The sequence below is a fragment of the Ceratotherium simum genome, chromosome 25 (genome assembly GCF_057802395.1).
Source record: "Ceratotherium simum simum isolate JZ-2026a chromosome 25, ASM5780239v1, whole genome shotgun sequence".
In the NCBI taxonomy this organism is placed as follows: domain Eukaryota; kingdom Metazoa; phylum Chordata; class Mammalia; order Perissodactyla; family Rhinocerotidae; genus Ceratotherium; species Ceratotherium simum.
This window is the reverse complement of record NC_141924.1, coordinates 2,181,804-2,206,827: the sequence shown is the minus strand read 5'-3', so window position 1 is coordinate 2,206,827 and position 25,024 is coordinate 2,181,804. Positions and strand designations below refer to the sequence as shown.

At 58.4% G+C, this 25,024-nt stretch overlaps 1 protein-coding gene across 3 annotated transcripts in view; it reads left to right on the top strand.

The window, feature by feature from the left end:
- The window catches only part of TAFA5 (TAFA chemokine like family member 5), a 266,659-nt gene that overhangs the window by 197,557 nt on the left and 44,078 nt on the right, over nucleotides 1–25,024 (top strand). The window contains exon 3 of one of the 3 annotated variants that reach the window (XM_087448727.1): nucleotides 18,879–19,817. The exons of the other annotated variants lie outside the window; for them this stretch is intronic. Within the exon in view, the coding sequence (XP_087304853.1) occupies nucleotides 18,879–18,931 (53 nt within the window). The 3' untranslated portion in view covers nucleotides 18,932–19,817. Of the gene's footprint in view, nucleotides 1–18,878; nucleotides 19,818–25,024 lie in introns of those variants that run through there. 3 annotated transcript variants of the gene reach the window in all.

Genomic DNA, 25,024 nt, shown 5'->3' with positions numbered 1-25,024 from the left:
ACTCTGGGGACAGGAACACGCCCCTGGTCGTTGGGCGTGTGGCACAATTGTCATCGCACGACGGCTCCAGTGCTGGCCTCAGATGTGCGGTTCTGGGGACAGGCGTGCCGGGGTTTACAAGAGGCCGCGAGAGTGGCCAGGACCGTGTGAGCGAGATGGGGACCGGGTCTATGCTGCAGCACTGCTGCCTTTCCAGGGACAGCCCCAGCAGAGCCTGTGTCCCTGCTGCCCTACAGTCACGTTCCGCCATCTGATTGCACAGAACGCTCACCTTCTGCAGGCCCTGGGTCCTGCCATGGTTTCCAGGTGAGAGGGGCCAGGGCTTGACTCCAGGGATGCGAGGCTCTGACGGCAGAGGTTCCAATGCTGGGTCTTTGCATAAGTGCCCTGAGTGAGGACACAGGGACCTAGGCACAGCGGCCTGGGCCCTTCTCCATGACACACGGGCCGGAGGAGATGAGGCAGAGCCTTTCAATGACCCAGACCCGAGTTTCCTCCTGTCCCTTCCCTTGGGGCACTCCCAGTGACGCCAGCCTTGGGTTTGGAGGCCAGGCTGCATCTGCCCCTACCCGGGCCTCCCATCCTTTGAGCTGTGAAGGTTGGGAGTTTGCGGAAGGATGTTGGGGAAGAAACTGAAAGATAAAGTCTGAGCGTTGGCCAGGCATGGAGTTCTCCTCCTCGATGGCAGGCCGTGGGGCCCAGTGCTGCTGGCCTGCCCTCTCCCTGCCCATGCCCACCACGGGGGCTTGGTCCTGGCCCGAGGGAGGGAGAGAGGGGGCAGCGGGTGGGTGGCCTTGGGTGGCTCTGCTGTCCTCCGGGTCCCCAGTGCCCTCAGCCGAACCAGCATACTGAGCCCTCTCTCTATTCCCATTCTAAGCCCAAGCAGGGCTGGGCTTGAAGGACAACCCAGGGAAGGACACTCTCCCTCCCTCCCCTCCTCCACCCCGCCATCTCTGTCTCTCCTTCCCCACTTCCCTCTTCCTCTCTCCTCCAGCAGATATTTCCAGAACCTTCTATGTACCAGGTGCTATGAGGGCCTAAAGCAGTGGACAGAGCAGGCCAAGCCCTGCCCTCATAGAGCTGACCCTTTTGGGGGACACAGATGCCCCAAATCCATGCTCATATCCACGCGTCACTGGGCCTCGTGAGGGGTCAGAGTGCCGCGAGGGAGACGGTGGGGCCTGTGGTCAGTGGAAGGTCCTGGAGCGGCTCTCTGGGGGGGAAGGTCTGAATGAGCACCGAGAGGCCAGGGGAAGAGCCCCGGGACTGCAAGGTGCCTGTGTGGTTGGGTGGGGCGGGGCGCCGATGGGGGAGGGGCATTGTGGTCCCACAGCAGGAAGGCTCTCGGGAGCACCTGTGGGAGCACCTGTGGGATGGAGCCTGCGCTCACTGAAAGATGCTGGAAGCAAATGGTGATGTGGGAACAACACACAGGGTTGAGCTTTAGAAAGGAAAGGAAAGAGTTAAAGAGAGTAGAAACCGCGTGCATTTGTTTGCACATCCTGGTGACAGCCGTGTGAGCCTTGAAGAACGAGAAGAGGGCCCCCCCACATGTTAGAAGGTTTGCCCTGAACGATGCTGGATGCCTGGATACGGGCACGGGGAACACCCCCGACGCTGCCCCTTCCTCGGGGAGGACAGCGTGGTTCCCTGGAGTCATGGAGGCCCCAGACAAGCCCGCTGGTCAGCCCCAGGCCCCAGCGCTGGCTGAGCCACTGCAGTGGGGTCTGTGTCTGCCTCTGCCCCAGGACCAAGCTGGGGTCCAGTGCCAGGTGCACGTGGGGTGGGACTTTGTTTCTAAGGCTGCAATTCCACCTGCCTTCCCCGGCCCCCGACCCTGCTGGAGCGTGTGCCTTTGGTGCAAGCAGAGTTATAAATAACTCCCAATTTGCGGCTCCGTGGATGCTGGGCGGGAGAGCTGTTCATCCTGCTGCCCAGGTCGCCGCCAGCTGTGGCTAGTTCTCAGAACAGAGAAAGGGAAAGACCAAAGAGAGGGCTTAGCGTCAGGCCCCCGCCGTGCCTCTCCTCCCTCCTGCTGCCTGTGCCCTGGCACACTTAATCCCCATTCAAGTCATGGGCGGCCCCGGGGTGGGCAAGGAGGCCCCGCCGGTAAAGGGAAGCAGCCCCCCGCGCACAAGGAGCACAAGGCACGTGTGGGGACAGAATCAGCCCCGAGGGAGGGCTGAGCAGCAGCAGGACCTGGGGCAGCCATCCCTGGGCTGGCGCCTCTCCACATGCTGCTGCAAGACCTGAGACGAAGAGCTCGTCTGCTGAGAGCCTCCCGTGTGCCAGGGCCCTGTCCCACAGGTGGCCCTCACCTTTCAGGGGACAGTCCAGCAGGGAGGAAAGCAGGTACCCCTGGGCTCATCATGCTCTGCCTGGCAGCAGTGGCCACAGGAGCATGACGCCTCGGGGACCCCGGGGCACACGGAGCTGTGTCAGCTCCTCCGAGGTAGAAGTGCAAGGGCACGGAGCAGGGCGCCAAGCCCATTTCAGGGCCGCCCAGCACTTCCAGAAGGACTCGGACCCGTGAGCTGATGGTCTTAGATTCCGTGGAAATTGCAAACATGTTTCCTAAATTCGAGTGGTTGTTTTGTTCTCTGGGGCCACTTGCAGTTCGGCAGGCCTCTCAGAATGCGGGCAGATCCTTGCAGATACCACGGTGCAGGGTCCAGCGTGTGGGGATTTTGGCAAGAAGATCAGTAAGGCCAGGCAAGGGCGCATGCCCAACCGTACCTGCGCTCAGTTACAGCGAGATGCTGCAACCGCGATTTGTAGCCGTAACCAAGGAAACCACATCGAAACGTCCAGAATCTGGTTTGCCCCCAATTCAGAGACTCTCAGAAAATGAGAAGATCAAACCAAAGAGCAAACAGACAGATAGTTGGGAGAGATTTACTTCCTGTCACTGAAGTCGAGCTTTGTAAAGTTTAATCACAAGCGAGAAGCTTCCAATAGAGACACCTTTCTCAGACTCAAGGATAAAACACACGTGAAAATTATTTGACTTAGTCTGAAGTGATCCATCCTTTTGGCAAACACGATAGATCCTGGAGAGTTGTCCAAACACGGCCTCTCCCCCACGCGCCTGATCAAACACCAGGCCCCTCGTGTTTGGGGTCCGTGTTGAGTCCACACGACCTGGGACTCCGGGCAACCTTGCACACAGTTCAGTCCACTGTCCCGGAGCCCTGGGGTATTTTGCTGGTCGCTCGCAAGTGTGGGACATGGAACACGGAACTTGGGACATGCTCCTTGCTCTGGGAAGGGCATCTGTGGGGGGTTGAGTTCAGTCGAGAGATGTGTTGGGGTCCTAACCCCACTACCTGTTCTTGTGGCCTTATGGGGAAATCGGGTCTTTGCAGATGTAATTAAGGTGAGGTCATTTGGTGGGCTCTGATCCAGTGACTGGGGTCCTTATAAGAAGAGGAAACACCACGTGACGACGGAGGCAGAGATTGACTGGCGTGGCTATAAGACAGGGGGCTCCAGGGATGGCGGGAGCCCCCAGAAGCTGGGAGAGGCAGGAGGGATCTGCCCCTACAGGTTTCAGAGGGGGCGCTGCCCTGCCGACACCTTGATCTTGGATTTCCAGGCTCAGAACTGTGGGAGGATAAGTCTGTTGTTCTAGAACACCCAGTGTGTGGTCCTTGGTCGCAGTGGCCCCAGGACACTGACAGCACAATGGGTGCCCAGCCCCAGGAGGTGCCCTGTCCCCTCTTCCCCAGCAGCTCCCTCCCACACGCAGGGAGTCCCGGTGGTCAGTTTCCTCCTCCGTGGAGGCACCCCCTCCCCAGGCCCGGGGGCCTGCAGTGCCCCTCTGATGGCGCCTTACCCCCCGCCTCTGCATGTCCGCTGAGCTCCTCCTCATGGGACCTGGCCTGGAGTGACCACCCAGCTGGGTTGGTGCTCACTGACTTGCAGTCCCCGCATGCTTCTGCTCCTTGGGGAGAACGGGGGTCTTTCCTCCCCTCTTGCGCTTCATTCTCACCCCAGCCCCAGACTGGGCTCTGCGTTTAGATGACGGGGGAGGCCAGGCTCCAGGCTGGATCTCCCCAGCAAACACAGATTGTGGTATAATCGTCCAGACCTTCCAGGACCTGAACCTGCAGCTTCCAGCAGCTGCCCTCGGTTTCCCCTTGGTCCCCGTCCCTGAGGACAGACGATGTTTAACGACATGTCACAGCCGTCCTCCCGATGTGACCAGTGGCCTGGGTTCCTGAGACCATGACCTACGGGAGCCCCAGCTCTCAAGCCTTGGAGATGACATACATGACCTCTGAACCCAGTGGGTTCACCTCTGGCCTCTTACTACACGGGCCTCTTAGAGCCCTGATGATGAGCGGATTAAAGTCCCCAGGCTGCAGCTGGAGAGGGGGCGGCTTGGGACCTGCTGCCTCCCCCTCCCTGGAGCCGCCTCAAGCTGGTGGCCTCACTGACCGATTGTCTTGTGCCTCCCTTGTGCACGGTCTCTGTCCTCAGAAGATGCGCGCTTCCGGCAGGACCAGCCTGTGGCCTCAAAGGGCCCAATTATCTCCCCACCTTGACACCCGGAACAGGGGTGGGTCACTTCACCCACAGAAATCTGTAACAAAGACATCCACGTACCTATTTTATGTGAAAACCTGCACACTCGTAGCCGATGTGTTGGTGTTGGTTGGGGTGAGCCTTGGTCTGGGTGTGATCTGCGGATTAGGGCTTCCATAGGATTTTTGTTACTTGTTTCGGAACTAGGCATGGCCATGATGGACAACTCTAAGTTTTCGTGTCAGGACAGTGGAGCCAGAGGCTTCGTGAGTGCCGAGTCCTCATGCGGTTTGCGACCTCCCCTCTGCTCACAGCTGTCTTGCCCGCAGCGAAATCCACAGCAGGTTCTTGAGGAATTCACTGTTGGTGGGTCTGTCCATAAAATTCAGCTAGTAGCTTGCTTCCTTTCACACTTCCATTTCAGTGACTTGTGTCATTTTAATTAAGTTGTACAGTAGCAATGCCGGCTGTAACCGGCATAATGGGGTCTGGGAATCAACTCTCCTGGAGCACAGGGGACCTGGGACAGGCGTAGGTGTGTGCTGCCACCTGCCACATGCCGGGGCGTCGTCCCAGCGCTTCACAGAGGCCAGCAGGAGTGTCGGTTAGCAGTTGAACTGTATAAGGTCATTGGGTGGAGGCCAGTGATGGGGAGGAGCGGGTCCCAGCCACCTGTCTGTGCATCGCAGGTCCTGTATCTGCTGCAGCTCCTCTGTCTGCATCATATCAACATAGCACCTGCCGCTCCCTTTACCAAGTTTGCCTTCAGTAGGTACTGCTCACACCCCACTTTCCAGGCGAGGTCGTGGGGCTCCGTTTGTAGATGTGATGTGACCCAAAGGGACAGAGCTGGGACTAGGGCCAGGGGCCAGGCCCAGACCCACCAACTCACACATTCCTGCAGCTCCAGGACCATGTCCACAGACAGGACTGGGGGCGTCTTGCCCCAGGCCTCCCACACCCCAGGCCCTCCAGGGCCCCCCTTGCCCCAGGTCCCCCACGCCCCAGGCCCCCCTCACCCCAGGCCACCCCAAGCCCCCCCATACCCCAGGTCCCCCACTCCGTAGGCCCCCCCTTGCCCCAGGTCGCCCACGCTGCAGTCCCCCTCACGCCCCAGGCACAGCCAACGCACTGCGTTCAAGTCTTTGTATCACAGGATACTTTTTAAATACCTACAAACTCGCCAACTTTTCATCAGTTTTATAATTTTCCCAAAGGCCGTGATTCTCCTCACCTGGAGTAAATCGTTAAGTGAATTCAAGGTAAACAGTTATTTTCTCACGAAGGGAGCAAGACGTGGCCCCTGCCAGGCTCTGCAGGGAGGGAGGGGGTGCACATGGGACAGTGGCCTGAGGGCCCTTCCGAGGACGGGGCTGCTGGCTTCAGAGGGACACAGAATAGACAAGATTAAAGCCAGAAAGAGAGGCGTCGGCTGGAGAAACCCTAAATTGTCCACCTTCCTGTGGATGGGTGAGCAGAGCTGGCTGCTCAGAACTTTCTGGTAACTGTTCCATAAAAGCTTCTTATTTTGTGATATGACTTAACTGCTGTCCAGAAATGCAGCGTCATTTCCCACTCAGAACTCTGGACACCCAGAACTCCCCTTGGGACAAGGTTGACGCTGCCCTGAGAGGGGCCAAGCTGTGACTCAGAGTGTCCTGACTGTTCACCCCGGGAGGCACCCTGCTCCTTCTGAACCGGGACTTCCTGATGAATACCTTTCTGCAGGCCTCACCAGCTTCCTTCCTGAGGGGGGCACAGTGGGGAGGTGGAATCTCTGAGGCCGTCAGATCCAACCGGCACGTGCCCATGCCAGGGAGGAGAAAGCAGAGCCGCTAGAAGACCGAGAGGCCGGATCTGGAGAAAATCCTCCAAGAGCCCCTGAGACCTCTAGTTGATGGACACTGGATGGCTCCCACTGTTTATAATCGTGACCCCAAGCCCCCACTCCCGACCCGTCTGCCTCACCATTTACCTCTAGAGAGGTGCTCACAGGTTTCTTCTTTATAGTTCCACTCCAAGCTGGTCAGAAATAGCCCTGGGCAGAGGTTTGGAGCCCATGGGCTGTTGCCGCCTGACCCTCCTTGTGGACTGCAGGAGAAGCTCAGAGGAGTGGTGGGGCCAGAAGTCCAGAGTCCCTGTCTTGACTATATATAGGCTGTGGGTACTGTGGGAGTCGGAAGGGAGGCTGGGTGGGGTCAACACAGCAACTGATGTCAGCCTCCTCTCTCCCTCGTCCTTCTAGAAGCTTGCCCCAGAGGGCAGGAGGAAGGGAGAGGTCCCTGAGCAGTTGGTTCATTGGCCATTCCCAGTAGGCATGACACTGTCTAAGGCTACCACACATCCCTGACCACTGGGGGAAGAAAGGCAAGTTCAAGGGCTCATGGTGCTCAGCACACCGAAGGTTTGGGTGGATGGACAAATGGATGAATGGATAGGTGGATTGAGGGATGATGGATGGATGGATAGGTGGATAGGTGCATGGATGGATGGATAGACGGCTGGATGGATGAAGGGATCGTTGTGTGGATGAGTGGATGAGTGGGTGGGTGGATGGATGGATAAGTAGGTGGATGGATGGAGGGATGGAAAGACAGACAGGATGGTTGGATGGACAGAGGATGGTTTTCTAAATATTTCATGGGCCTCACAGTGAAACCTTCTATGAGCAGTGATTAGTCTGAGTCCTAGTGGGGCACTGGCTTCCCCGAGGAGTCAGTCAGCGTTCTTGGCCTCAGTGTCTCTTTGCTGTGGCCAGTGTCTCCCCTGAACAGGCAGGACCATACCCCTGGACCATTGCCCTCCCATTTCCCCAGAGATTGACCCACAACACACACAGCACTGTCCCCACAGGCACTCAGCTGCCCCAGAGGGCCTCTAAATGAGAGGATGCCCCATCTCTGAATAAGGGAATGGCTGCCCCACACAATGAAGCCATGACCTTCCCCAGGCTGCCCATGCCCCCGGGTGCTGCTCCACCAGCAAGGAACCTCTGATGCCTCCTGGAACCAGAGGGGCCTGCTTTCCTCTACACACATTAACATTAAAAACCAGTTGCCTCTCCTCTTCCTTCTTAAGTAGCTTCTGTCACTTCATGGGAATTTGCCCAAGAAAAATGATTGGAGTGTTTTTTTCCATCTACTTACATTTCTTAATCCTAATGAAATAATGAAACAGGTAGCTCATGACAACTGTGGGTTTTTTTCCTTCTCTCTCAATCTAATTTGATTACCCAAATTTGGAATGTTTTGCACTGGTGTGGTACGGCATGCTCATCACGGAGAGACTTCTCCATTCTTGAGCGCTGGTGGGGACAGTTCCTAGGCAGCTAATGAATCATGCTAATCAACGAACCATCTTGAAAGTTAATACATTCTACTGTAACTATTTAAAGAAAAAATAATTATCGAGACTGTTCTCACTAAATTATGCTGTCTAGAAGTTGTAGAAAGAAAATTCTGTCTGATTTTAAGACTTAATCTGGGATTTGCAGATTTTTCTTTTCCTAAGTGATTGAAGGATCCATCATTGAGTACCCAGGAGGAGAGTGTACCCTTTTCCTGGGTCTCAGGAGTGAAGCGGGCCGGCCTCATGGGGCCCAAGGCCTTTACCTCCATCATAGACCCTGCCCAGCAGTGCAGGGTCTTGGAGCCTCTCAACCCCCAGGCTGCTCCAGGGACAGTGGGTCTCCTCACCTGGCTCCTTGATGGGTGGTGTTTCTTAGTACATGGGGCTAAAAGGAGAGTCTTGACTTCACTGGTTCCTGGAAAGCAGTGTGTCCTGATTGTTTAAAAAGGAAAGTGTGCCCAGCTTCACTGTTGAGCACAGTGTGAAATGGCCCGTGTGTGACTTTGGTGCAGGTCCTTCCAACCTCCTCCACCTGCATCCCTCATAGGACCCGGCACTCACAGAGGCTCTCAGCTGCAAATGCACAGAATGGCCAGTGCAGTGTGGGGCGTGGGCTTCCAAGACACGCAGGAGCCTTTGCTCCACCCATGCCTGCCCTCTCCAGGGATGTGATGTGCGGCGGGCAGATGTCCAGGGCTGGGCATGTCTCACCCACCCTGCCAAGCCAGGCAGCCAGCCCCACCCCTGCCTTCCCGCCTTCCCTCCTTCCCAGGGTCTCGGGAGGGACTTAGCTATTCCATTGTTTGGGACACACATCCACCCATGAAAAGGCCAGCTCGTACCTTAGACCCAGGGCCAGAGATGTGATGGAGAGTTCTAGGCTTCTGATGAAAAGAAATGCAAGCAAGTCATCCACGTGGAGACAGGAAGGTCACGTGAGGACGTGAGCTGTTGCTCCGTCAGTTGGCTGTTTGGTCTGCCTGGGTCTGAGTTGGTTTAATGTGCTGGCTCTTGATTTCGGAGCCCAGGTCCCCCTTGCAGACCCAAGAGATGGTCCTGCGAGCATCAGAGCTTCCCAGGGGGTGCTTTGGAAACAGACGGCCTGGCCCCGTCCCACCCGATCACGCAGGCCTCCCCAGGCAGGCCTGGCTGCTTCGGTCTGGCTGAGGACCACAGCGCTCTTTCATGAAGGACGTGACGTGTCTGTGGGGGGGTGAGGGCGCAGCCTTGTCCCTGCCTACCTCCTGCCAGCCGCCCTCTCTCCCTTCCGGCTCAGGCAGCCTGCAGCTGCCCTTTGCCCAGATGCTTCCCTTTGTCGCTAGCAGGGTCCTCCGTGCCCCTGGGAGCTGCTGCTTCTGGACAGTGGGACCGGGCATGGGCATGCTTCCAGGGAGTCGCTCTGCCTGGCAGACTGTCCCATCAGTCTGAAGCGTTTTCCTCAGGCACCACCTGAGCAGGACGGCGCATCCACCCTCGTCCCTCTGTTGTCCAGGCTCCTCCGTAAGACGTGGGGCCCTCGACAGGCGGCCACGCCCCCCTCCCCTCCACACCATAGCTACCCCATCACCGCTCTTGCCCTCAGGCTGGCGGGCAGGGAGGCCCAAATGAAGGCCCTTCTCTCTGACCATGGGGTGGGCTCCCCTCTGGGCCTCCTGGGTGTGGCCCTTCCCTCGCCCCCTCCTGTTCAGGGAATGACCCTCGGTGGGCAGGCAGACTCCCAAACCAGGTGCAACTGAATGTGCTAGAACCTGAGGGAACCTGCTGCTGGGTCCACATCCCAGAAAGTGCTGCCTGAGGGTCTGGGCAGGTGTGGGGGCGCCTGGGGCCAAGCGTGGCTATTGGAATCTGAGCCCACAGACCCTTGCTCAGCTCCCCGCATGGCCCAGAGGAGCATGGCTCTCCGGGACAGGCGCCAGCCACCCAGCTACACCAGTGCCCTGGTCACCCAGTGTGTTGTTCCCGCCCCAATGGCAGCCTCCACTCCACGGGCCTCTCTGCAGCTCCCTCAGTCCTCTCCAATGCCCCAGGCTCAGAGTGGTGACCACGTGCCCGCCCTGCATTTTCCTGTGCATCCCTGCCTCTGCCTGCAGTGCTGTCTCTTCCTTCTCCCTGTAGCCAATTCATCCTTTGAACCTCGCCTCTTCCAGGAAGCCCTCCTGGCTTGCCCAGGGCCTCTGAGCCCTCACTGCCTGGTGGACAGCTCGAGGCCGGCAGTTTCTGTAGTGTATCACGTTCTCAGACTGACTTATTCAGAACTCCTGAGGACAGGCCCGTGTCTTCGGGCTGGGTGCACCGTGGGTGAGCTTAGCCTGAGTGAGTGACTGTGGCCCTCTTTGCCTGGGAGATGGGTTGACAGGCCGAAGCACCCGCCTCAGCTCGGGGATCCTGGAGGTGGTTCTGTGCTCACTCCCATCCCACTGGCTTCCCTGGTGGGTCAGGGGCTGGGGCTCCCTGGTATCAGGGGGAGCCACGGGTGCCCCCTGGGCCAGGTCTGATGTAGTTGGACTCTCTGAGAAGGCTCCAGAAAGCATGCCAGCAGCATCTGCCTAGAGTGATGAAGCTGTGAATCAGAAGGATGGTTGGTGTTCTGAGCCGGTTCACTGAGCTATGTGGGTCTCCAGTAACCAGGGAGACCCAGGGCAGTTCAGGAGCACAGAGCCCACCCTCGAGTGCCCCCCAACTCCATGGGGAGGCAGCCCCCACCCGAGAAGTCCCCGAGTCCCCAGCTCCCCGGCCATGTGGGTCCCAGGGCCACCCCAGGATGGTGGGCTGGTGAGGCTCCTGCTGGCCCAGGGGTGAGTGCTGGGGGCCGCCCTCAGAGCCCCCTTCCATATTTGTCAGCCAGGGAGCACCCCTCCTGCTCTGGCCTCGTGAGGACCAGATGGAGCGGGGTCTGTGGGACACGTACTGATGTGTCTCTTCTCGCTGGCGTTTGTGGCATTTCCGTCATGCCCGTCTTGAGTGAGCATGGGGGAAGGTGGGGGGTGGTAAAACCAGCCAGGACAGACGGGGACATGACCCGCACGTATGTGTCCGAGCGTCAGGCACCGTAACCCTGGGAGCCACAGGGGTGATGGAAGCATTTATGAGAGCGGCCACCCAGGACCAGGAGCAGAAGCCAGGCAGGGTCAGAGAAGATTACAGAAGGCTGGGAAAGGGAGGGCTCCCATCCCCCAGTGCCGACGGCGACCCCTTCAGTCCTTTCCCCAGTGCTGCAGCACAGTGGGTGTTTAAACCCTCCCCCGACCAGGCACTGTCCAGCGAGGGACTGAGGACCCCAGGGGGCTGTTTCAGCTCTTGTCATGTCCCCCACCCAGGACGCTCTCTGTAAGTCCCGAGTCACCTCTCGCCTTTTCTGACTCAGCCCATCAAGACCTCCCCTGCAGGGCCTACCAGACCCTGGACCTCGTGCCCTTCTGTCCAGGGCTGGGCTGAGGTCCAGCGGCCGCCAGGTGGTCCTCAGAGCTGGGAGCTGGATCCAACGCACCTGCCGTGGGGCTTCTCCATGTAGCTCTCGACCCGAGCCCGGCTCCGAGTTCCCTCCCTCCCTCGGCTCCTCTCCGGGCGGCTCCCAACCGTGGTGTCAGGGGGTCTCAGGGTTCCTTGGGGGCTCTGTGCTCCTGCTGCCCACATCCATGGCCTCTCTGCGCCGCCTGGAGAGTCCGCCAAGCTCTCAGCTGGGACAGCCGGAGGGCGGCCCACGGCACAGGCTGGAATCAGGGCAGCAGTGGGGGCTGCTGTGATTCAGGGCGACGCTGCAATCATGGACCACCCCCCCGGCTGTCAGCCCTAATCAGCGCTGGCAGGGACTATGCCCGTGGCAAAGATCTGAAGCATATTTTGGGACCGTTGGAGGCAATTTTATTCATCTAGTTCTTAGAAGAGGAGTCAGTCATAGCCTGACACTAGAGGAAGGTTGAGGGAATGAAATTCGTCCTACGAATTACGGTGAACATCAGCACAGAGCACCCTGAAATCCCAACATCGCAGACATGTGCAGTGTCTTGTAATTGCTGGAGATTAAGTAGAATCGTGAGTGTTTAGAAGCTTCATATGTATAAGTATGTCAGAAATCCTTGAGAGGGGTCTGCAGGAGGCCATGGGAGGAGCATGTGCCCCGGGCCGGTCAGAGTTGGAAGCAGCTGCATGTCCTCAGGCTGCTGACGGCAGGCCGAGTGAACCCCAGGCAGCAGCCGCCCGGAGCCGGCAGCTGGGGCCTCGGGAGCCAGGCTGGGGGCCCCCCTCGGGGATGGGATGCTGATGGTCATCTCGTAGCCCAGAACGATGGGAGCCCCAGAACCTCAATCCTTCATCTGCCCCCACGTGCTTCCCAGGGCGCCTGCTGTGGGGACAGGGAGGCCAGGGGACTGGGACAAGCCACCACTCAGGCCTGCGCCCTGGGGAGTTGTTGGGGTGGGAGCGGCGGCACGTGCGTCATGTCTCCTGGCGTCTCTGTGACCCCGCCAGTGCCACCCCGTCCTTCCGCAGCCCCCGGTCACCATGGCCTGGGCGTTCCAGGACCGAGCCAGCGTGTTCTCCGAGGAGGGACTCGTCCTGTCTACATGCAGCTCTCAGAACACCAGGCACTCGTCTATGCTTAACACGCACCGAATCCTACCTTGGGTCAGAGTCGATGTTTCTGTAGGTATTTATTCTGGCCTAAGGCCATCGGAAAGCTGCCCTCTGGCCCTCCCTCCTACTTAATTCACAATGGCCCAGTGCAGGACATGACTCAGAGCTGGCACTCCCGCGGGAAAGATGTGCTCCAGGGTCTCATCCATCCCGCAAGCAGCCCGGAGGGAACCATGCAGGGCGGTGGAAACGCTCAGACCCTTTGATCCCATAATTCCACTCCCTGAAATTTGTCCTGAGAAAGTACTTCATCAGAAGGGAAAAAGCGTGTTTATGGCAGCGTTAAGCTGGAAGCAGGAACAGTAGAAATGCCCCATCACTGGCATGGCGCCGTGACCACAGGGGCCTGGGCTGGGCACAATGCAGCCGGGGAGAAGCATGAAGGGGCCGCTGTGGAGCCGCGCGGACCGGGCTGCTGATGGAAGAGGACGTGTGGTTCGAGGTCCAGGGGTGCCGGCTAGACAGGGGCCCGAGAAGCTCAGGACCAGATCTGTTCGTGAGGACCGACCCTCGCCCTCCAGGTTGCGGTGGGCTGTGCCCTCTCGCAGCCCCCACCCTGGCCCAGCTCTGGGATACGGTCAGCCATGGCCACCCACCCTCGTTGGCCACAGCCTCTCCACGGATGCACTTGCACACATGGCCCAGTTAGTGTTTCTACTCTGTGAGAACACTGCAGGATCCCCCAGCCCACTGCCAGCCCTCAGATCTTTGGGATGGGGGAGTGAGGCGTGTCGGCCACTCCCCCGACCCCAGGCCAAAGGAAGGAGAGGACCCAGGATGGGTCTGCATCATTGTAGCTGGGCCTGGGCATGTGTCCGAGCCCTGGAATGGAGGCCTGCCCCAGGCACCCCCCCACAGCCCCCACTGTGGCTCCAGCCCCAGTAAGCTCTGCTGTCTCCCCTTGTATCCACAGCCTCCTTCACAGACCTGCATCCCAGCATCCTCACCATGAGCCAGGAGGCAGGAACACCCTGCCTGACCCCCAGTCTCCCACGTCCGTCACAGACCCGGGGCACTAGCCCGTCCTCCCTACCTGCTCTGGCACTGCAGAGGGGGCTGGGGTCACCTGTCCTCCAGGTATCCATCCTACAGGGCCGGTGCAGACGCCGGCTTTCCTGCAGCAGGTCAGCACCCTGGCCACAACCTCATCTGCGCAGACAGACGATTCTATAAGAAATTCCTGAGTGTTGTCCTTGTTAGAGCTTTAGAGTTTGAGAAGTTACCACGGTGGCTGTGAGCACAGGGCCCTGTAAGCAACATTGGCGGGGGGGTCTGCCCCAGCAGAGGTCACCTCCCTGTCCTGCCTCCGTGGCCCTGGCGCTGGTCGTCAGGTATGGCTGTCCTGTCCCTGAGGGGACTCCAGTGCTCGGGGACGCTGTCCACAGAGAAAACTGAGGCACAGAAAGGGTCGGCACCTCACCCCAGGGTGTGGGGTCAGCTCCAAAGCACCATCCTGGCCTCCTCTCTGGGCAAGAACTCAGGTCATGTGTCTGTTCATCCTCTTGCTGCCTCTGGGAGCCAGTGGGCCCCGCAAGGTTCCTGCCCACGGGCCACATGGAATACAAAGATTGTGGGGCTCTGGTCAGGCTGACCACTGCTCAAGTCCCTGAATTGTTACTTCCCAGCTGTGTGACTTTGGCAAATTTCCTAACCTCTCTGAGCTTCTGTGTCCCATCTGTGCTGTGAAAATAAGGTTAATTGATTTTTTGTAAGCAGCAATCAATAGTTAGGATAACAATAAATGACAGGTGACTCCCTGTGAGGGCCAGCAGGACCGTCCCCACAGTCAGCAGGTGCCGGCAGAGCAGGCCGACTGGCCCTACTGCCCCGACCCTGCGTGCTCACCTGGTGTATTTGTGCATGATGTCCCAAATAGGACTTTCTGGAATGCAGAAGGTACTTCTGGGTGTGTGAGCAACATGGGTTTCTCTGTAAGTGTGGGAGCCTGCCAGAGGTTGTTCTGGTTTATTTGCATTTTCCGGAGCCCAGGGCAGCCGACCCTGCAGGTGGGGCAGGTGGAGATTGGAGCCTGCAGGGAGGCCCAGGTGAGCTGGCTCATCCCTGCACAGCCACTGGCCCTCCCCCCCCAGGTGGCCTCCTCGTGCCCCCAGCCCCTGCACACCTGTCCCTATACGCAGGTTGCCTGTCCTTGCTCGTCGCTGTCTCATCCTCCAGGGCAGGGCATCTGATTCCTCCATGTCCCTGGGGGGCTGGTCTGGGAGTGGGCTCTTGGAGGGGAGGCCACCTAAGGACAGCTCAGGGGCCACCCACGGCGCCCTCTAACCTCCCCGCCCACGTGCCTTCCTGCTCAATTGGGAACCGCTGCCAGGAGGGGCCTCAACGCACCACCCTGTGGAGCAGAAAGATGGGAGCCACGGCCCTCCTAGGGTCCTCCAAACGTTCGCTGCAGCGATAGTGTCTCCATTACATCCTAAGGGAGTACATCAGCTCTCATGCAGTAGGTCATTCTGGAACCCTTGGTACTTCCCACTTACTTTTGACTCCTGTGGGTCAGTGTATATGTGTGCGTATGAGTTCATAATTGTGTGTGTATATAATCATGCGTGTGTGTCATTCGTATGTATATGTGCATATTAAATGTCAGCCACCCCTTTCCCTGTGTGTCCCCGGACCCCTCTGTCACCAGCAGGATCTGGGAGAGTTTGGGGACATACGTTCCGGGTCAGATGTTGCTGGAGAGAGTCGCCTCCCATCTCAGATGGACGAGGTCCGTTTATGCTTATATCTGAGAATGTGGCCCGAGATTTCTCCTGGAGTCCCACTGGCTTTGTTCTGGATGATTCATTTTTCCAAGCTGTTGAGTAAAGTAAGCAGATTCATGTGTTAACGGAAATGAAGAAACAGTTTATTCCAAGGGGAGCCGTGCAGTTTATGAGCAGCGAAGGCCTGGGCATTGAGCGAGCAGTGCCATCCCCACAGTCCCCCGGCAAATTAGCACCGCTTGTCAGTGTCCATCTGTCCAGGCTCGAGCCAGCCGCATGTTTGTGGACGTGTGCCATCGACCAGACTCCGGGTGTCTTCAAGGTCATCCCAGTTGTCTGATTCCTGAGGTTGGGGGTAGGCGAGGGAGTCTGGTGGGGGTGCGTTTCTGAGCCCTGACCTCTTTCAGAGCAGTTGTGCTGAAGCTTGTTTGTGCCAGAACCAAAGAGGAGGCCCAGACATCGCGAGCTTGCGGGCCGGGGGAGGAGGTGTGGCTGGCTTGGTTCTCCCGCAACACGTCATTCTGTTCCTAGTATAGAGCTTTCAGACACCACACACGGGCGCACACACAGCCACACACATGCCTGTACACACCAACATGTGAGTGCATACAACATATACATGCAGGCACACACGTGGGCATAGCCACAAGTGCCTGCACTGCAAACACAACACACATGTGTGCACATGACACAACACGTACATACAGATCTGCGTAGGTGCACACAACATACACATATGTGCGCACAGCACCATGCATGTACTTGTGTGCCCACACACAGGCACACATGCACGTGTGCACACCCAGACACACAGCACATGCATGTGCATCCATGCACACATGCATGCACACACACAACACCACACCTGTGCACACATGTGTATGCATGTCCACATCCGTGCACCCACACAGCCACACTGCCCAACTCGGTCACTTAAGGACACACGATCAGCAGCTCAGCACATGGGCACCTTGGTCGTAGGAGGCTGCCCTGGCTCTGGTGAGCTGGTTGAACTGGGGTTCACTCAGATCCTCACCCCCACCTCCTAAGGACCCCTGATCAGTAGGGTTGAGAGGAGTCAAGTCAAGGTGTGTAACCCAGTCCTGGGGTGATTGACGGGCCAGTGCCATTGGGGAGGTGGAGCTGGCTGCCCCTCAGACCCTGCACCCCCACACTGAGTACAGGAGCAGGGAATGGAGGCTGCGCTGGCCTCACTGGGCCCACACCTGATAGACTGTTGCACATTTCTAAGCACCTGTGTAGCACCATGACCATCTAGACCAGGTGAGCCAGGTGCCTTCCTATCCTCAATGCCTCCATCCCTCCATCTGTTGTCCCTCCTTCCTTCAGGAACCATCCTAGACCCCTGAGTGGTCCTGCACAGCACTGGGGCTGGGGCCGTCAGACAGAAGACCCCTCAATCCCGACTACTGGTGATAGCAGGGAGGAGGCTGACTGCTCATGGAGGGAGAGGGAGTGAGAGGGAGGAGGGGAGAGAGAAAGGGGGAGAAAAGGGAGAGAGAGATGGAGAGAAGGGGCAGGGAGAGAGGGAAGGAGGGAAGTGGGGAGAGGAGGAGGGAGGGAGCCAAAAGGGTTTCTAGGGAGAAGTTGTGCCCAAGTGGAGGGTAGGAGGTCTGGGGGGGGGGGCAAGAGAGTGAGGTGGGGGCAGAGCCTTCCAGAATGTCTGAGCCCCCAGGGGCATCAGGAGGAACCCAGGTAAGGCTTCTGCAAGAGCAGTTCGAGGGAGGGGCAGGGAGTCAGGCTCCAGAGGGGCAAGGCCTCTGAAGCCAGCAGTTTCCCCCTACTCTGACCTCCTGGGGGGCCACAGGGAGTCAGGGTGGTGGTCTGGGGGTCCCATTGGAGGGTGACGCTCACCCAAAGGTGGAGAGAGGAGCCAAGAGAGGGAAACCCACAGCGGGTGGCTGCAGGAGTCCAGGCAGCAGCTGCCCAGGGTCTGACACCCCTTCACCTCCAAAACCATCAGCCTTCTCACCACTGTCATCACCTCCCTGCCTGCAAAATATCCCAGCTAGGAAGTGAGGGAGGGGCAGGGTTTGCACTGGGTGTGACGGTGATGGTGATGATGGTGTTGATGGTGATGATGGTGATGGTGGTGATGGTGATGATGGTGATGGTGATGGTGGTGGTGATGATGATGGTGACAGTGATGGTGGTGGGGATGATGGAGAGAGAAGGAGAGTCTCAGGAGCAGGTTCACTGGTGGAGCTGAGGTGAGAGGAAGCTGAGGCCCAGGACTCTACCCGCTAAGGGGAGGGAGGCACAGATGCATCACAAGGAGGCTGGACCTGAGGGTGGGGTGCATTCTGTAGGAGTTGTGTTGAGCAGAGGGCCCTGCCTGCTCGTGACGGCATCCACGAGTGCGTAGATTGAGGGCACCTGGGCTGGCAAGGGCGTGAGTAGCAGGAAGCTTGGCTGGATCTTCCCGGTGAGACTGAGGTTTATAATAGACACGAGACAGCTGGAGGTGCCTTCCCAGGTGGTGGCCAGGGACCAGTAAGATGGTGCTAGACCCCTCGCCCTCCATCAGGAATCCAAGGGGAGAAGAGTGTTTTCAAGGGGTTCTCTTGAGGGACAGCTGCGCCGGGAGTCCCAGTGAGGGGAGGGTTGGGAACCATGGAGGCCACTGGTGCCTGAGGACACTGGATCTGCTCGAGAGCAGGGTGGTGACAGAGAAGACTTTGCAGCCAGGCTCCCTGGCCTTTGAGGCCTCTGGAACATGCTTCCAGAAAGCGAGAACCGGGGCTGAGCCGTCTGCAGGCTCAGCAAGTTGCCCTGTGAGGCAGCACCCGTTCATGTCAGTATCCGCCCTGCCCCTCCCAGCTACCACTGGGGTGAAGGAGAAAGAAGCGGCTGACCAGGCCCACCAGACGCTGGCCCAGCTGCGGGCAGGGCTCCATCAGTGCTTGATCAAGTATGTGCTTTGATGACCTGGGATGAGCATCTCATGACTGCATTGGGCTGCCAGTGACTCAGGATGTTCTGTTGCCCGAGTGGCTGAAATGACCATGGAATCTTTAGGATCTCCCACATCCAGCAGGGGAGACACTGTACCCCACTGGAGGGGTCGAAGGGACAGTGGGAAACAAAACAAAGCTACCCTGCACCCCGTGCCCATGGCACACACTTGCGTCCAGATCCCCAACCTCGTGTTCGTGACACACACCTGGGTCCAGATCCCCAGCCTCGTGTTTGTGACACACACCTGTGTCCATATCCCTGCGTCTCTGGGCTGGAACCACAGCAGGGCGACCCCAGATTAGGCTGTCACAGGAGACTGCAGCCCCTTGGGTTGGGGATGGGGGCTGGCGCCTCCCCTAGAGCTCTCCTGGCCGTGGGGCAGGCGCCTCCTGGGCTCCCTCCTACAGTCCCAGGCTGGTCCCTGCTGGGCTCCTACAGGCCCCGTGCATGGCCAGGGCTTACCCAGTGGGGGCTGCGTCCCCCGCTCAGTGGGAGGCCCCTCTCCTGACATGCTGACCCCAGCTCTGCCTCCTGTTCCACTCACCAGCTGGCCACGGCCTGGCAACAGCAATGCTCAGACTTAAATCACGTGAAAACTCCTTGTAAGGAAAAGCTGCTGCCCTGCACCCCCCACTATTGACCTAAATTGTTTTTATTATAATGTTGCAGGAGTTGGAGCAAACACCAAGCAGGAGCCCTCACCAGACTGGAAACTGGAATAAACCAAAGTCCACTTACAAATTAAACACAAACAAAACCGCAAAACCAATACGATTTAGAAATTTGCAGCATTAATTTTCCAGGGCAGGTGTCTGGGAAGACAGCTGCTCCAGCTGTGGGCTCGCGGGAGGGAGACGGACCTGCTGGTCTGCGGAGCGAACGCCCACCTGCATTTAAACTTCTGTTTCCATTTCCTTCTGCATTTGATTCGAGGACGTGAGGTTGAAGATGCCGCTCACACGGACGGCGTGTTGAGTGAAACCATGTTGATAATTGTGTGCCTCTGTCTGTTGTGAACAGACTATGTATTTTATGCAGAGCCGTCCCGAAGGCACTCTTGATGTGGGGTCCCCATAACTCCCCCACGCTGCCCTATTCAGATGTAGACAAGCTAGCCTCCCAGCGTGACCCAGCGCTGCCTCGAATGGGAGAAATCCAGTCATGGCAGGACAGGACAGAAGAATCCCCGCATGTTGATGCCACGACCCCCATCCTGGGTCAGCCTGCCCGCGTGTGTCACCCACCGTGCCCGAGGTCCCCACACCTTCTCCCGGTAAAGTTGCTACAAAGCCTCTGTTCACACAGTGCTGGGGGTCCACACAGTAAGAAAACGAGGTGCGGAGAATTAGGGATCTGAGTACCCCCAGGAGGGGATGACCAGACTGATTCATGCCCCCCCCCCCCAGGCCAACGGCGGCAGTTCAGTAACGTTCTCTAGAGAAGGCCTTGGAAGGATCCACACAGCTCGCACTGCCGTCATTGTCCTGATGTAATAAAACAACCAGAACGAAGGCACACGTTCTCTGAGTTTCCATGCCTGTGTAGAGTCTGGGACTCTCAGAAGAAGGATAGCCGCAGGGGCCCTGAGGCTAGGACCCAGCACCTCCATGCTGGTCGTTTCCAGTGGATCCTGGTGGGCTCTGCCTCCCGAGGGGATGGTGCCCAGGGAGAGCGGCTCCAGCCAGATGGTCACCAAGGGCGGTCCAGTGGAAAACTGTGCTGGGAGGATGCGGGTGCATCCTTTCTCTGCCCTGGATGAGAACTTTCCTGCCTTAGTGAGATAATAAAATGTTCTTGGGACATTTGGCAGTGAGATTATTGCCATTTTTGTCATGAAAACGTCCAACGGTGTAATGAACGAAGGCCCAGCCTCCTTCAAGCTAAAGTACACCCCAGCACACCAAGCCCGCCTCTGGTGGGGCCCCACTTAGCTGTCCACTGCTTGGGGCCAGGCTGGGGATGGGGGTGGCAGGGAGAGAGTGCCTGGCTGTTCATCAATGTCGCACCTGCTGCTGTGTGACACTGAGCCCAGCCCTCGGGGGCTGGTGTGCTCACCCTGATTTTCAGTGGGTCTAGCGGGATCCTGAGCAGCAAACAGCGGGGGAGTGGTTCTTAGGACCCGCTCCTTCCACTCTTAGAGGAAGAAGCTGCTTCTCCCAGGCACTTGTGCATGTCTCCCAGGCTCCTTCCTGAGGTGGGTGAGGCCATGTCCCTGGCAGCCTGCTGGGACCCTAGCGTAGGCACCTTATTGAGGACCCTCCCTCAGACTCGCCCACCGTCCTGGTGGTCAGGCATCAGCGTAGCCCCATTGTGAAGGGGCTTGATGTAGGTCACTCCTCTGACTTTCCTCAGACGTGTCCCTGCCGTCTCCTCTGCCAGGCCCTTGTCACCCTGTGGCTACCAGTCACGGTTTGCTCGACAGTTTTGGCAAATTGGCCTTTCAGCAGATTGACCAGGAGCTGCCTAGGCCAGGCTGTGTCCAGGACCTGCACTCGACCAAGCCCCAACTTCCCAGCCCGTTCCCCCCCATGCCCAGGTGCAGGCATGAGCCCTGCTCCTGCTCCCCTCCCGAGACCTGGGGACCCCAGCTGCCCCTGCCCAGCACTCACTTTGTCCGAGCCTCCTGCCTTCGCAGCCCTCGCCGTTTTCAGTTCTGTCCTTCCTGAGTGTCTGGGTGGCAGCAGAGCTTCCTTCTGGATGGCGGGAGGCCAGGGAAGGAGCCTAATGTGCTCACAGAAGGTGTCTCAAGCAACGAGAGGCCAGAGCCCGAGGCCCCCACGCTCCCTCCAGAGAGAACGGGCAGTGGGGGAACCCTGCAGGCCGATACCATGGACGCGCAAGGTTGGCAGCAAGTCACAGAACTGCACACTGTGTCTGCGTGTGCACGTGTGTGGACGTGTGTGTGCTCATGTGCTGTGATGACCCTGGCTGGGGGTGGAGGGGCACCTACTGGGTCCTGGTGGCATCTCTGGGGACGTGTGTAAGGTGGAGGGAGTGGGGCTACCCCAAGGCCAGGCTGGGCCGAGTCCAGGGGCTTCACTGCCCTGTTAAAGGCTCAGGACTCACAGAGCCAGTCCATCTGGGGCCCTGAGGTCCAGTCTGGACAAACCTGCTCACCCCCAGACCCAGGGACAGGCACTGGGGATGTGGTCATGAATGCGACCCCGTGTCCTTGACTTGCCTTGGGCTGAGGAGCCCTCCATGGTTGTGGCACATGGACAGACTGTGACAACTGTCCCAGAACCCAGCTGTCAGCAACCGTCACTCACACCCCCGGGCACTGGCAGCCCTTGACAGATGCCCTCCCCAGCCAGAGGGCCCCAGCCTGTATGTCGGGGGCCAGAGGAGATGAAGTTGTGACATGTGGCATGAAAGGCCCCTTTGTCCCCGGGACGTGGTGGCCCAGCACCATGCCTCCGACTGCCTCAGCAGGAAGTGGGCCGGGCCAAGTGAGCCAAGCTCCCCCGGCAAACAAGAGGCATTGTGTGCTCAGTGCCGCCGGCCAGTGCCCTCGACGGGGCTGGCACCCGGCACGCCCAGGCCACTGCTGGGTGGAGGACGGGCAGTGGTCGGTAACTCGGTGTGTCTGCTTGTCAGTGTATGTACCTGTGAATGCACATGTGTGTACCTGTCTGTGCATGTGTGTGCTGTTTGCACATGTGGGTGTGTGCATGTATGTTTGCATGTGTGTGTTCGTAAGTGTGTGCCTGCACACATGCATTTGTGTGACTCCTGCATTCCTGTGCATGTGCACACATGTGTACACATGTGGCTGCAGCATGGGCAGGATGCGTCCCCCGCAAACTAAGGCCATCAGGACCCCGCCCCCTCACGCCTTTCTCCCTCTTCCTGACCCTCAGCACCATCCCATATGCTGACACATCATGTTATTGGGCTCTGTCCTGGTGACAGCAGGGCCACGTGCCCCAGTCTTCCCAGCTCTTAGAGCTGAGTGTGTGAGGAGCAGGAAGGGGAGGGAGAGGGGAGGAAGCAGCAGCCCACGTGTGCTTCCAGGAAAGTGAACTGGCCTGAGTGGAACAGAGGGTGGGCGTGCAGCGGGCTGGCTTGTCTCCCCCAGGGTCCATCAACGGCCCCAGCCTCTAGTCCGAGTGACCGCAAATAGCCTGACCATGAGAGGTGTGTGTTTGTGAGCACTGACCAGCCGAGCCCTGTGCTGGGAATTCCCACCTGCACCTTCTCCTCCGTCCCCCTGGGCACCACGCTTCCCGGGGAGGACCAAGCCCACGGGGTGAGCACTGCTTGGTCGAGGTCCCCCGGCTGGCATCCCCTAGTGCAGGATTTGAACCCAGGCGTGTGTCCCTTCAGGCGGCCATGCTAACTCTGGTGTCTGGCTATGTCGCAGTGTGTCCTGCAGACCAGCCAGCATGGTGCGGGCATCAGGACCTGACCTCTGGCGTTGCCCGTGCTGTCCTGGCCGCCTGGTCTGTGCTGTCCCATTCCAAATGACTCGGCCCCTCTGGCAGTCTGGCAGGCTATGCTGGTTCTCAGCCTCCCTGCCTCCAGAGCTTCCTTTTCCTGCTGGTTGATCCAGGGACACCCCTGCCCTTGAATTCGTCAGGACCTTCACTCAGGCATTGCACATAGGGTTTCCAGGCACTGGGGGATGCATTTCAATCCTGTAGCTTCTTCATGGGTTAAGGTTTGTACTCATTGGTGCCCAATGAGGTTTTTGTGGCATCTTTTACTGTCACCAAAATGGTGCATTGGGGACGGTGGGACGGCTGTGGGGACTTCTGCAGGAATAATGAGCAGACGAGGAAAAGGGGCCCGAGGGAGGCATGCTGGTAAACGCAGCGGGCTTGTCACTCCCCCGGTCCTGGGAGGGCTTGATGGAAGCATGGAGGGGGCTTCTCTCAGAGCCAGCTCGGGAAACGTCAGCCCGCGGTGGCTCTTCATCATGGAGACACTTCCAGGGCAGCCAGGAGATGCCCTGTCCCCATGAGAGTCTGAGAGCAGAATAGGCTCCTCTCCGCCCTCCCGTGGGGAGCCCTTCTCTCGGCTGGAGTATTTTCCCACACCGACTTCTCCGTTGAATGAGGGACGTGCCCGAGTCCTGGGGTCTCCCTGACTGTCTTAGCTCTGGCTGCAGTGGCAAAATACCACCAGCTAGGAGGCTTAAACCACAGACATTTATTTTCTCACAGTTCTAGAGGCTGGAAGGTTGAGATGAGGATGCCGGCTGATTTGGTTTCTGGTGAGGGATCTCCTGGCTTACAGACAGCCGGCCTCTCTCTCGTCCTCGCATGATGGAGAGAGAGAGAGAGAGAGAGCTCTGTGATGTCTCCTCTTATAAGGACACTAATCCTATCGGATGAGGACCCCACCCTCACGACCTCATTTAACCTTAATTATTTCTGTAAAGGTCTTGTCTCCAAATACAGTCCCATAGGGGGTTAGAGCTTGACTTGGAGGGACACATTTCCATCCACAGCATGACCTAGAAGGGAGCTGGTCTCAGGATGACTAGCTTTTGGACAACCCACCTCACTGGCTGTGGATAGAAAGATGCATGGGGGGGCCGAGGTGGCAGCACACTACCCACAGGGCCCTTCACTGTGCCCATGGCAGGCATAACTAATTGACCCCAGGACTCTTCTCTGCTGTGCTCCCTCCAGTTCTTCCGGTGGCTCATAACAGTTTGTCAGAATCAGCAACGAGACGCCAGTCACCTGGGCTGCCACCATCCTTAGCCCATTTTCCAAATTGCCTCCCAGGTCCACCCCTTTGTTGAGATTTCCCAAATGCGCCTCCCCTGGAATGGCTCCGAGGCCCACGCCCTCGCTGGGGTGAGCTCTCTCCCAGGTCCCCTGTGGCCATTTACCCACCACTCCTGCAGGGACAGTCACTGCCTGCGGGGCTGGCTACGTAACTGGGGGGCCCCACACAACATGGAGATGCAGGGACTCTTAGAAATTATTAAGAATCTCAAGATTTGGGAAGAGCATTGCGTTACCTGGCACTAGCACTTAGCGCAGGGCCGTGTACGCTGCCCAAGAGCACGCCCGTGGAGCTGGCCTCCCCCGTCAGGTGGATGCCGCATCTGAACACACGTGCGCATACACACACGTGTTTGCGTACCAACTGTTTATGTGGTGGTCCTCCCTCCCCAGCTGTGAGAAATCTCGGGGGAAATGTTAGTAAGCAGGGATCCTGGGGACAACACTTCTAGGTGATGTACACTGGGGTCCTTGGATTTATTTAAATAAAGTAAAAAAGATGAAATGGAAGAGAAGGCCCCGGAGAAAGGCGCTGGGAAAGCTGAGGGGTCTCTGAGCCACACCTTGTGTGGGGGCAGTGGACCCTCCCCGCCCTACCAGGCTGGCCAGCGAGGCTGCAGCTGAGATGCCGGTTCTCTGCTTTGCGGGGCCAGAGGGGACTCAGAACCTCAATTCCCGGGAAGTGGGAATTCCAGCAGGGAGAACGGGATGCAACTGCCTCCAAACCGGCTTGAGTTCAAGCCCCACCGGACGAGGGAGCAGGTCCTGAGAGCTGGGCGTGGACGAGGGGTGGAAAATGGGGATCTGCACGGCCCCCAGCTCGGGTGCAGAGTGAGGGCTGCGGTCAGTGGCCTTACATCCTGCGGCCGCGTTGTTGACTCAGTGAGCACGGGGCCAGTTCGTGAGGACACGTCTGTTCTCTCGTGACCTGGAATCTAGCCTTTAACTCTCCTTTTCCTCTGAGATCCTAGGTTTCCTGCAGTCTCCAACACGGGGGCCAGAGTCGGGGTAGGATCCAGTGTGTGTGAGCGTGCGTGTTGATAACTTCACTTTGAAGTAAAATGACATCTGGCAGAT